The sequence below is a fragment of the Fundulus heteroclitus genome, chromosome 8 (genome assembly GCF_011125445.2).
Source record: "Fundulus heteroclitus isolate FHET01 chromosome 8, MU-UCD_Fhet_4.1, whole genome shotgun sequence".
Classification (NCBI taxonomy): Eukaryota; Metazoa; Chordata; class Actinopteri; order Cyprinodontiformes; family Fundulidae; genus Fundulus; species Fundulus heteroclitus.
This window is the reverse complement of record NC_046368.1, coordinates 6071772-6084885: the sequence shown is the minus strand read 5'-3', so window position 1 is coordinate 6084885 and position 13114 is coordinate 6071772. Positions and strand designations below refer to the sequence as shown.

At 39.9% G+C, this 13114-nt stretch overlaps 1 protein-coding gene across 1 annotated transcript in view; it reads right to left on the bottom strand.

Annotated features, from left to right (window-relative positions):
* LOC118564010 overlaps window positions 1-13114 on the bottom strand; it is a 49247-nt gene that overhangs the window by 19115 nt on the left and 17018 nt on the right. The window contains exon 2 of the mRNA XM_036140700.1: window positions 8640-8669. Within this exon, the coding sequence (XP_035996593.1) occupies window positions 8640-8669 (30 nt within the window). The remainder of the gene's footprint in view (window positions 1-8639; window positions 8670-13114) is intronic.

The window sequence follows — 13114 nt, the reverse complement described above, 5'->3', positions numbered from 1 at the left end:
TTTCAGTAAATTACTCAGGAAAAACGCAGGCAGTCGGAAGGCTGACATTTGCGGCTCGGACCGCTCATAAATGTTGCACGCAGTGGAAGTCAAAGCTGCTGAATAACTTTCCGAGAGCATCCTCACGACAAGTCCTGCTTCCTACAAGAGGATCTAAACTAGTTATATTCACAAATTCGTAAAACGTGTCTGTATTATTTACACCGTTAAATGTGAAGCGTGAGGTTTAGTCTAAAGAAAAACCTACTCTTGCTGACCAATTCCTGCAAACCAGCGTTCTTTATCAGGGCCCGGTTTCCTGCGGCAGTCAGTGGAAAGGCAGACAGCTGGCCAACGGCCAAGGCAAGGTCACGCTCCCTTCTACAAGCACGCCCAGCTTTCAGGAAAACCCTCATGTTCCAAAATAAGGCTGAAAAGTCGTCCAACAGCAGGCGTGGTAGAAGCAAACATGTCAGCGACCAACCTTCTGTAAACTTCACAGGCTCTTCCTAAAGTCACACGCCTTCCTAAGACGAGCAAATAAGGATTAAGACGAGCAAACGGTGAATGATGACAGAAGGGAGGAAGGCTCCACAGGGTCGGAGCAAAGAATAATAAATATTGCTTAATTCCTGCACAGAAGCTCCTTATCTGATAGAACGCCTCCTGTGCCTCACATCAGCGTGAGTTAACTTCCTGCACTGAATAACACCTGACCTCAAAATGCCAACTCATAAATGCAGCGTCCATCATTCTGATAAACAAATGGAGAACAATCCGCTCCGCAGACATGGATAACGTCTCGCTTTGACTCAATCTGCGGCTCTACGAGGCCCTTTGGGCACAGGCTGCAGAAAGACAGACATGTAGGTCAAAGTTCATATCCGAGGTCTGTGTTCTCCATTACATTCGTCCTCCAGGTGATCCAATTAAAGGTGCAGGGCGCCCTAACGAGTCAAACGACTGACCGCTGAGTGTGGCAGTTCAGAAAGCTAACTGATTAAACCTAAACCAAAATAATCTCTTAAAATAAATAAAACATCTTCTTAATGGAAGACTGAATTAATCCTTAAGGGGTAATAATTATTATTGAGTCCTCATTTGTAAGTATTTTTGGATAACAAGAGCAGAAAAAAAAAAAACATTTTCCAAAATCAGGGCGCTCTGTTATTACAAAATTTACAGAAATAATTAAGATTTATTTCAACAATCAAATAACTGACAAACTCAGCTGAATTTGAACGATTCAATTTAATTCCTTCCTGTTTGCGGTAAGGCGTATTGCGTCACTTCCTGTTGTTGCTGTGTGAACGACGGAGCTTTGCTCCAGGCTCTCTCGCTTTTTATCTTTAAACCTCTTTGCTGTAACATCTGTTTCCAAACATAAGCACTTTTAAAACATTGTCTGTGGCTGCTCATCACGTTTGGGAACTCCTCGTGTTTCACACGGTTTGTTCTTTGGCGTGGTAATAGGGCGTTAGCCTAGCTTTAGCCTAGCGTTAGCCTAGTGCTAGCCAAGCCTTAGCCTCATAATGGCTTCTCCGGCTCTGACTAAGTCTCCTATCTGCTGCTCTCTGTGTCAGATGTTCAGTTATTCCTCTGCCTCCTTTAGTGATGATGGTACATGTAATAAATGTAGTGTTTTTGTAGCTTTGGAGGCGAGGGTGTCAGAATTGGAGACCCGGCTCCGTGCTGTTGAAAAACCAGCTGATAGCCGCTCTTTTGCTAGCGCGGAGCCGCATAGAGTAACTTCACGTAGCGAACCTAAAGCAGTAGCACCCAGCCAGCCTGGTAACCAGGCTGGCTGGGTGACAGTTCGTAGGAAGCATAGCTCTAGATTACAGACCCCAGATCACCACCAACCCATCTGCGTTTCTAATAAATTTTCCCCTCTGAGCGACAATCTCGCCGAGGAGCCGACCTTAATTATTGGCAGCTCCATAATAAGAAATGTGGCACTAAAGAAACCAGGGACCATAGTTAAATGCCTACCAGGGGCCAGAACAGGCGACATAGAATCCTACCTACAACTACTGGCTAAGGATAAGCGTAAATACCGCAAAATTGTTATTCACGCTGGCGGTAATGACACCCGGTCACGCCGATCAGAGGTCACCAAAGTTGGTGTTGCTTCGGTTTGTGAGTTTGCTAAAACTATGTCGGACTCTGTAATTTTCTCTGGTCCCCTGCCTGATTTGACCAGTGATGACATGTTTAGCCGCATGTCATCATTCAACCGCTGGTTGTCTAGGTGGTGTCCTGAAAACGACGTGGGCTACATTGATAGCTGGAGAACTTTCTGGGGAAAACCTGGTCTGATCCGGAGAGACGGCATCCATCCTACTTTGGATGGTGCAGCTCTTCTTTCTAGGAATCTGGCCGGATTTATTAGTTCTCCTAAATGCTGACAACCCAGGGTCCAGACCAGGAAGCAGAGCCGTAGTTTAACACACCTCTCTGCAGCTTCTGTACTGTTACCCACCCATTATCCTATTGAGACGGTGTCTTTCCCACGGCCAAAACTTAACAGATCAAAAACTGATCTAAAAGGAACAAATCATAAAAACCTAATAAAAATCAATATGGTTCACCTTGAACCTAAAAATAAAATAATAAAATGTGGTCTATTAAATATAAGGTCTCTTCCTCCAAAGACTTTGTTAGTTAATGAATTGATTTCTGATAATCAGATTGATTTGTTTTGTCTCACAGAAACCTGGCTACAAGAGGACTACGTTAGTATAAATGAGTCAACCCCCTCCAGTTATTCAAATTTCCACATTCCCAGATCTGTGGGAAGAGGAGGAGGAGTGGCAACTATCTTTCAGTCTGATTTATTAATTAGTCCCAGGCCAACTAATAATTACAGTTCTTTTGAACATTTAATCCTCAGTTTCCCTCATCCAAACTGCAAAGCAATAAAACCTCTTCTGTTTGTTGTTTTGTATCGTCCACCAGGCCCTTACACTCAGTTTTTGGATGAGTTGTCAGATTTCTTATCTGATTTGGTGTTAAATACTGATAAGGTTATTATAGTGGGTGATTTTAACATCCATGTTGACACTGAATGTGATAACCTTAGTGTAGCCTTTAAAACTATCCTAGATTCAATTGGTTTTGTTCAAAATGTGCATAAACCGACGCACTCTCGGCTCCATACTTTAGACCTTGTTCTGACATATGGCATTGATTGTGAAGAATTAACAGTATTCTCTCACAACCCTGTCCTGTCTGATCATTTTTTAATAACATTTGAGTTTAATCTAACTGAATTCTCCACCCCCAAAAGAGGGTTCCATTATAGTAGATTTTTATCGGATAATGCTGTATCAAAACTTAAAGAGTCTGTCCCCTTCTTAATATCCTCAGTATTGCAGAAATGCCCTGTAGATGGCAGCATTGCTGTTTCTTCCCATTCACAAATCGATACCTTTGCTAACAATGTGACTTCCTCATTGCGTTCTGCATTAGACAATGTAGCTCCCTTGAAAAAGAAGGTGATTATTCACAGGAAGCTGGCTCCTTGGTTTAATTCAGAGCTGCGTTCCTTGAAGCACAATGTTAGGAAATTGGAGAGAAAATGGCGCTCTACACACCAAGAGGAATCCTACTTAATCTGGAGGGACAGACTATTGTTGTATAACAAGACCCTCCGCAGAGTTAGAGTAGCATATTTTTCATCATTAATTGAAGAGAATAAAAATAATCCTAGATTTCTCTTTAGTACAGTTGCCAAACTTACCCAGAGCCACAGCTCTGTTGATCCATCCATTCCCTTAGCTCTTAGTAGTAATGATTTTATGGGATTCTTCATAAATAAAATTGATGCCATTAAAAATAAAATAATTGGCATCCTCCCAAACATGATTACCTCGTCCTCAGTAAGTGAGGCAGCATTGGAGGAATCTTTAGAATCTGCGCAGTGTTTGAACTGTTTAGAAGCAGTAGAGCTTTCTGAGCTATCTAAAATTTTAGCTTCATCTAAACCTTCTACCTGTATGTTAGACCCAATCCCAACCAAGTTGTTTAAGGACATATTCCCTTTGATCAGTGGCACTATTTTAGACATGATTAATCTATCCTTAGTAAATGGATATGTACCACAGGTTTTGAAAGTAGCTGTTATTAAACCTTTACTTAAGAAACCTTCTCTTGATCAAGATGAGTTAGTAAATTACAGACCTATATCTAATCTTCTTTTCTTATCTAAAATTCTTGAGAAAGTAGTTGCTAATCAACTTTGTGAACATTTACAAAGTAATGACCTACTTGAGGAGTTTCAGTCAGGCTTCAGAGCTCATCATAGCACTGAAACAGCTCTGGTGAAGGTCACTAATGATATTCTCATGGCCTCAGATAATGGACTTGTGTCTATACTTGTCCTGTTAGATCTCAGTGCTGCGTTTGATACAGTTGATCACAATATTCTCCTACAAAGACTTGAACATACTGTAGGGATTAAGGGGAAAGCATTAGGCTGGTTTAAATCTTATCTGTCAGACAGATTCCAATTTGTTCATGTTAATAATAAATCTTCCTCAAACTCTAGGGTCACCTGTGGAGTACCACAGGGTTCAGTCCTTGGACCAATTCTCTTTACTATATATATGCTTCCGATAGGCAAAATTATCAGACAGCATGGGATTAATTTCCACTGTTATGCTGATGATACTCAGCTATATTTATCCATAAATCCTGATGAATCCAATCAATTACTTCGACTGCAGTCATGTCTTGATGACATCAAAAGCTGGATGACTTTAAATTTCCTGCATCTAAATTCTGACAAGACCGAAGTTTTAATCTTTGGGCCAGAGTCCTCAAAAAATAAACTTCTTAACCAATCACTTAATCTGGGTGGCATTAACCTGGCCTCTGGTAATAAAGTAAAAAATCTTGGTGTTATTTTTGACCAAGACATGTCATTTAAATCCCATATTAAACAGGTTTCCAGAGTTTCCTTTTTTCACCTCCGGAATATCGCCAAAATTAGAAACATTCTGTCCAGGAGTGATGCTGAAAAACTGGTCCATGCATTTGTTACTTCAAGGCTGGACTATTGTAATTCTTTACTATCAGGAAGTCCACAAAATGCAGTTCAAAGCCTTCAGCTGATCCAAAATGCTGCAGCAAGAGTTCTGATGAAAATCAACAAGAGGGATCATATTTCTCCAATTTTAGCTTCCCTTCATTGGCTTCCTGTTAAATCAAGAATAGAATTTAAAATTCTTCTTCTAACGTATAAAGCCCTTAATAATCAAGCTCCATCATATATCAGAGCTCTGATTACCCCGTATGTTCCTAACAGAGCACTTCGCTCTCAGACTGCAGGTCTGCTGGTGGTTCCTAGAGTCTCTAAAAGTAGAATGGGAGGCAGATCCTTTAGCTATCAGGCTCCTCTCCTGTGGAACCAACTCCCAGTTTTGGTCCGTGAGGCAGACACCCTGTCTACTTTTAAGACTAGGCTAAAAACTTTTCTTTTTGACAAAAATTATAACTAGTGACTCATGTTACTCTCAGCTACCTTTATAGTTTTACTGCTATAGGCTTAGGTTACTGGAGTATATCAGGATCTAATTTTCTCACTATATTGAGTTCTACTGTTCTTCAATTATGCATTATGTGTTGTCATTTCTGCTTTAACTTTCTGTTCTCTCTCTTTTCTCTTCATAGTAGGTACATCTGGTCTGGCGTTCTGTTAACTGTGACATCATCCAGAGAAGACGGCTCACCTGCTACTACCATCTAATGTAGAACAGATTACTAGATCAATGTGTGCTTCTGTGCTTTTTTGTCTCTCTTGTTGTGTCTCTGTTCTGTCTTCTGTAACCCCAGTCGGTCGAGGCAGATGACCGTTCATACTGAGCCCGGTTCTGCCGGAGGTTTTTTTTCCCGTTAATGGGTGTTTTTTCTTCCCACTGTCGCTTCATGCTTGCTCAGTATGAGGGATTGCAGCAAAGCCATGTACAATGCAGATGACTCTTCCTGTGGCTCTACGGTTCCCCAGGAGTGAATGCTGCTTGTCGGGACTTTGATGCAATCAACTGGTTTCCTTATATAGGAAATTTTTGACCAATCTGTATAATCTGACCCAATCTGTATAATATGATTGAACTTGACTTTGTAAAGTGCCTTGAGATGACATGTTTCATGATTTGGCGCTATATAAATAAAATTGAATTGAATTGAATTGAATTAAGCCAAATTGTACTGTCCTAAAAAATTATATTTAATTGAGAACTGTCAGCTAAATGAAACCTACTTCCATGCAAACTTATGAATGAACTTTACAATCCTTACAATCCTCACAAGGCTGTGATCATCTACAGCACTTTTTCCTTCCAGTAATATGCGTATAGAGCCTTCTGTGATGAACCATCACAATCCTTTGTCACTTAATCCAGTCTTATGTAGTATTGCCATTTTCTGAGAAAAGGACATTTGGGATTTAGTCAGCTGTAAGCCATAATAATCAAAATTGACAGAAATAAACACGTGAAATATGCCTCTCTGTAGGATGAATTCATGTAATATACAAGTTTTGCTTTTTGTATTTTTGAAAACAGATTATGTTTTATAATGATGTTCTATAATGTTGAGCAAAAAGGGAGTTTAGGTCCGAGTTTTTCTATAGAGCAGCTACAATTTCACTGGAAAACTAAGCGTTATCTAAATTTGCTGCCCTGCATCAATAAACACATCAAAATAATATAAATATGTATGACTACAACATACTCAGCAACAAAAACTAATGGTAAATATACTGAATAGATAAATAAATAATGCTTAACCTGTGACGCTGACGCCTCAAAGCTTTTTTATTTACAGTGTTTCAAGGCTTAAACGTCTTAAAGTGTCTTTAAAAGACATTTCTGTTAGAATAACATGGCACCTCAGAGGGAAGGCTGGCTTAACTGAGTTATCTCTGATGTTTGCTCTGGACCAGGTGTCACAGGCTGCAGCCAAGTACACAGAGGAGGCCAGGAAACAGACTGCGGTCCCTTTAGGCGACACAGCAGAAAACTGAAGAAGCAGCTGAAGACACGCAGAGATCTGCAGGATGATTAACTTTCCAATCAATACGAGTCAAACATCAGAACTTCCTCCTGTCCGCTCTTCCCTGAAATGTCACGGGGTTTTAAAGGCAAGCGTAAGCGCGCACACTGGAGGGATTTTGCTTAGGTGGAGAGCGGGAGGATTTAGACTCAGGAGCAACCGACCTAAGCTCACCTGGCAGCAGCTGAGGGACGCAGGATTACATAATCCATAATCGACCCTGCTTTCTGTGACTTGCTAGAATGCAGCCGATTAACCTAAATGAGAAAACCACATGTGGCCACATTTCAACACCCGCTTTAAGTTAATTAGCGCCAACTGTGAGCTTCTTTCCTGCAGCTTTTAGCTGCATCCACCCTCCAGCACAGGTGACGCTCGTTAACGGCTCGTTAACGGCTCGTTACCAGGCTGACCGCTGAAGAGAATATTAGGACTTTTGATTCAGGAGGGTCTTTCGCCCCTTCCCAAGTAATTTTGGGAAGGGGCGAAAATACTGGTTAGCTGATTGGCCTATGTTGGTGATAGACGGGCCAAATAAACCAATCAGATCAACGAAGCATATGACGTACTAACACAACAAGAGGAGCCAATTGATGGATCAAGCTCTTGCCGAAACCAGTCTGGAGAAGAGCAAAAACATCTTTTCCTCTGAGAAAAGCCTCCAGAGCAGCGTTTTGCTCTTCTTTCAGTGAAGAAATACTCTGTAATTCTGATAAAACTTGCTCTATAGCCACGCTAACGCTAGTTTCATCGGCTGAAGCCGCCATGTTCTTTAGACTGAACTGTCGCGCTTCCCGTTGCGTCACACCTCAACCCGCCTCAAAGCCAACGCTGATTGGACGTTCGTTTGGTGAACGGCTCCAAATTTTCTTTAACGGAAAGTAGCCAGACTGATCTGCGAGTGAAACCTTGAAAGCTCGCGAGATCAGGATGGTCTCACGAGACTAGCGCATGACGTCATCGTTCCAAAAAAAGATGCATGTACTCACGCAAACAGGCAAAAAGGCATTTAAAAAAGTGTCGTTTTATCCTTTACAGTCTTCCAGAACGGCGGATCCGTGTGGACGCACAGCCTAAACTACAAAAAACCTTTACACATAGTCTCGTTTCTGTGTCGAAGGGGCCTAAAAGTTGCAGGATAGTAGCTCCACAGGACTGGACTCGGGTTCTCCTGGTTTCAGAGGTCAAATATTGTATAAAATATGCAGATTCCTTTCATATTGAAGATCCATTTTGCTTTATTTCACCAACAGCTTCTTCATAGGATTGTAATCTACTCTAAAATGGAAAGCAGATACAGTAACCCACTACAACACATACAAAATGAGTCTCTTCTAATCTCTACAGGCTCCTCTGTTTTCATGTTACAGGGCTAAAGACAGTGGTCTATAACTACAGTCCTTAGGGCCCTGCAGCCTTTAGACGTGTCTGTGCCTCCATACGCCTGATTCACATATTAACTCACTTATAACCACTGGGAAAGAAGCTTTCCTGCCTCTGCACACCTGATTTGAATCGATTGCTGATTAACCGGCTTTTACTGATCTGCAACCATCTGAATCTAATCTAATTTTCATTAAAATGATAAACTAAAATTTCCTTACCTGGTGGTCCTTGAAGCTTGGCTTTTTTCACTAGAAAAAAAAAAAACAGGAAAAAAAAATATTAGGTCATAGTTCAACACATATTGATTTCAAATATGGATGAAAAACATTTTCAGTCATTTAACTCTGGCTGTTAGGCTGAAGAACCAGAAGAATGGATCATTAAAACTGACAATCAAGCAAAAACAAGGATTTATTTTTGGATATCTCATTAATTCATAAACAAAATTGTTGCACTCGCGACACATAACTCAGATCAACATACTGAATTATCCTCAGCAACCATTTAGGTGAACGATTTGCTTTTTTGCTTTGCTTTTATTTTTTTTTTAAAAAGGCCAAATCCTGGTGACATTCATACATAACTGCATCCATAGTGGTTTTCTTATGAATTTGTTGACTTTTGGTAAAGAACTGGAGGTTTTTACTTATTGTTTAAATAGATGAAACATGGGACCTGGATGCATCTGGAAGAGTTGTTGTTTTTTTCCACTTTATGCATAAATGCACATGAAATGTTTTGTACATGTTTTAAATCTCCCTGCTGAGTTACACTGTTTTCCAATTTGAGTACGCTATTTTCAATAACTGTAAAGGTTTCCTGCTGGAAATTTTACTGTATAGTCTCTTCTCACTGTGGGTGAAACATAGGATATTTATTTCCTCTTCCTGATAATTTTGGCTGATTTCTTTGCTAAATCACTTAATCACAGCACAACTTCCAAGAGCAGCATCACTGATGCTCCGTGATCCCTCATGCTGTTACAAGTCTTGAAGAAAAATGGGAAAATGACTCAACTAAGGCGGTGCACGCTGAATTAACAAGACACTAGATTGTGCCATGCTTTGGATGCCATTTCTTTTTGTTTTGATGTTTACCCTTGAAACTACACAGATGCATGATAACTTTCAGCCTTTTGGGATTTTATTCTAAGAAACTTTTGCCGAGTTGTTTCACTGATCGAGACACAAAACTTATACCCTCTACCGACGTCGAATCTTGGTATATACAGACGTTAGTTGGGATTATTTTGACAAACCAACCCGGTAACTGTTGCGCTCCGTGAATGAAAACAGACTAAGTTTGAGGTCTGCTGCCTTGAAACCACATCAGCTGCTTTTTTTCCTCCTACTGCTCTTCTCCATGACGTCACACCAGGAAGCAGCAGAGTCTCAGGTGTTGTCTCAGAAAACATCCGCAGGTGTAACTCCATATAATTCAAACACTGTGAGGTTTACAAAGCCATTACATCTTTTTTTTTTTTTATTAAGTCTTCTAATAACCAGGAAATGACTAATCAAGGATCCCTTTTTTCAAAATTGTTCAAGACGAGACAGACAGGCAGCAGCACAAACACACGGTTTGTAACGAGCAAAACAGTCAAACCTTAATCACCTGAAAGACTAAAAACTCCATAGTAGTCTAAAGGAGTCATGAATTAAAGCAGCCAGATCTACTGCATTTCTTTTGCAGCCAGCAAACAACAAATGCAAAGTGTGAGTAGACTTGACAGAAATAACCACAATATATACACAATACAACCAGGATACAATCACAGGCTACTCCCGTCTCTACTTGAGCTCATCAGGTTAAATTATTAATGAGGCGAACACCAACAGAGACAAACCAACATTTGTAGCTTCTGCAGCCACCTGTAATTATGATTATGAAACTATTTTAGTTTAATTATGAAGTCCTGAAGACTTAAGGAGCTTTGTAGTTTTTTTTCTTGGAGAGGGAGCAGGACACGGTTTAAAACTTTCTGCGGTGCTTAATGTCTGATGGAGGTGTGGCAACACCCAGCAGGACAGAAAGAGCCTGAAGAAGCTGCTCAGGAGGGCCAGCTCTGTCCTGGACCAGCCTCTGGACCTCACTGAGGAGGTGGGAGAGAGGAGGATGTCTGCAAAGCTGACAACATCTCTCCTCCCCACCGTAGGAGCCGAGCAGCTCCTTCAGCAGCAATCATCAGACTCTCTAACCAACAAGTGCAATAAATCATACTTTCAGGTCACTCCAGCATCCGTTAAAAGAGCAATACTGTCCACTGATGGTGTCCATCAGATACCCATGCAGTATCTGTATTCATCAGACAACAATCTGTTTTATTATCCTTTACATACAGCTGTAGAGAGATATTTATCTGTACATAACGTAATATTTCTAAATCCCATAGTCCTGTTTCTTTAAAGGGTAACCCACCCCCGAATCAACTTATTTTTGCTAATAAACTGTTAAAATGGTTGTCTTATTGTGCTATCTACATATCCTGGTGATTATTTTGACAATTTTACTGCATATTTGGTTAAATCCTGCTTTTGTGTCTAAAACACAGGGCTAGGGCTAAAGGTGGTCTTGCATTGAATTTTAAACCAATAATGCTATTGGTTCAAAAGTTTTTGTGACGCCACTTGGAGAAACTGACGTGTCAGCAGCTCTGCCTCCGTAGCAAGTTGGAAGTTTTAAAGGAGAGTTTTGCAATACTATCAATTTTCAGGTTAGCAATTTTATTAGCTTAGCATTGAGTTAGTTTATTTAGCATTTATTTAGGTTTTACTAGTAACCCAGACCACGCCCAGTCCTCATCCCCCCCCAGCCCCCGGCATATATTCTGATTCACTGGGCACCGCCTCTTCTCGCCACATTTTTCAAATATGAGATTGGGTGGAGTCAGGGTACGAAATTAAGACTCGCCAAATGCGGGTAAATTTTCCATTTGGCGAGTAAATTTCAGAGAGCTAGCTGCCACATGGACAGTAAATGTTAGCACCACATAAATCGTGTTTTTCAGTCATCATCTGGGTGGATGCTTCTTTATGTTCCTCTGCTTTCAGCTCGTATGACAACAAACGTACATAAACACTCGCACATGTGACGCAAGAACTACAGCAAGAACTACAACAGCTAGCGTTTAGCTCAGGCTAACTACGTAGCGCTATTATGTGGAGATGTTTAGCAGGGGTTAGAATCAGATTTGATATTTTGGTCGATTAAAAAATATTGATTCTTACATCTAAAGGCCAACTTGGCCGGTTAATCGGGAAGTTAATTTCAGACGCTGGGTGGAGTAAGGCTCTGGAGTTACACTTTAAAAATCATTCCTCTTATTTTTTGGTGCATTTTATTCCTTTAGTTTTCACAAATATTTTTAACAGGGACAGGAGTTTTTGCAAATGATCTTAGTGATCATTGTGCTGTAGGTATAGTTAGAAATCTCAAGTTACCAAAATATAAGCCTCGTATTTTGAGCAAAAGAGATTTAAAACACTTAAATGAGCAAGCTTTTATTCATGATTTGATACTTTTTAACTGGAATAGGGTTTCTCTTTTTGATAATGTAGACCTTGCCTGGCAGTATTTTTATGAAGAATTTTTAAGACTAATAAATAAACATGCTCCTGTACGTAAAATTAGGGTGAAGGGAAGAAATAATCCATGGTTTTCCCCAGCAATTGGGGCTCTGCTTAAACAAAGAGATACAGCTTGGGCTAGAGCAAGAAAATTCAATACTGAGGAGAGCTGGCTTTGTTTTAGGAAACTGAGGAATAATTTTACATCATCAATTAAGAAAGCAAAGTCAGACTATTTCCTTGCCGAAATGACAAAAAACTTAAATGATCCAAAGAAATTTTGGAAAACAGTTAAATCAGCTACTGAACAGGTGCCACTGAGTGACTTTCCTAATTTTGTTTGGAAAAAAAGTAAAATGGTGTCTGATAAATTAGCAATTTTAAAATATTTTAATGAGCATTTAATTTCTGTAGGTTCTCTATTTGATGACATAAATTCATTCGGCCAAAATGCAAATAACGATGAACTGTTTTTGAATAATAATGGTAACTCCACCTCTTTTAACTTTTCCCCTATTTGTACAACTGAGGTTCTTAGAGAACTGAGGAACATAGACACCAGAAAAGCGGCAGGGCCAGATAACCTGGATCCATTTTTTCTAAAGTTGGCTGCAGAGTTTATAGCAGAGCCATTGTCTCATATTTTCAATCTAAGTCTAATCACTAATAAAATCCCTAGTGTCTGGAAATCAGCATTTGTTTTGCCTCTATTCAAGGGTGGGGAGTCATCGCAGGTAAACAATTACAGACCAATTTCTAAATTATGTATCCTAGCAAAAAATTTTGAAAAGTTAGATGCAGATCAACTAAAGAATTTTTTAGATTCCAATTGTATTTTGCAAAATGTACAGTCGGGTTTTAGAAAAAAACATAGTACTGTTACTGCAACTTTAAAGGTTTTCAATTATCTGATCCAGGCTCATGATAACAAAAAACATTGTGTTGCTTTGTTTATCGATCTATCAAAGGCATTTGACACAGTAAATCACACGCTTTTAATTGAAATTCTACACAAAATTGGGCTTTCACATCAAGCTACCATGTGGATAGTTGATTACTTGTCAAACAGAACCCAGAGAGTCCAATTAGCTGGCTACACGTCTTCTAATTTAACTATTTTAAATGGC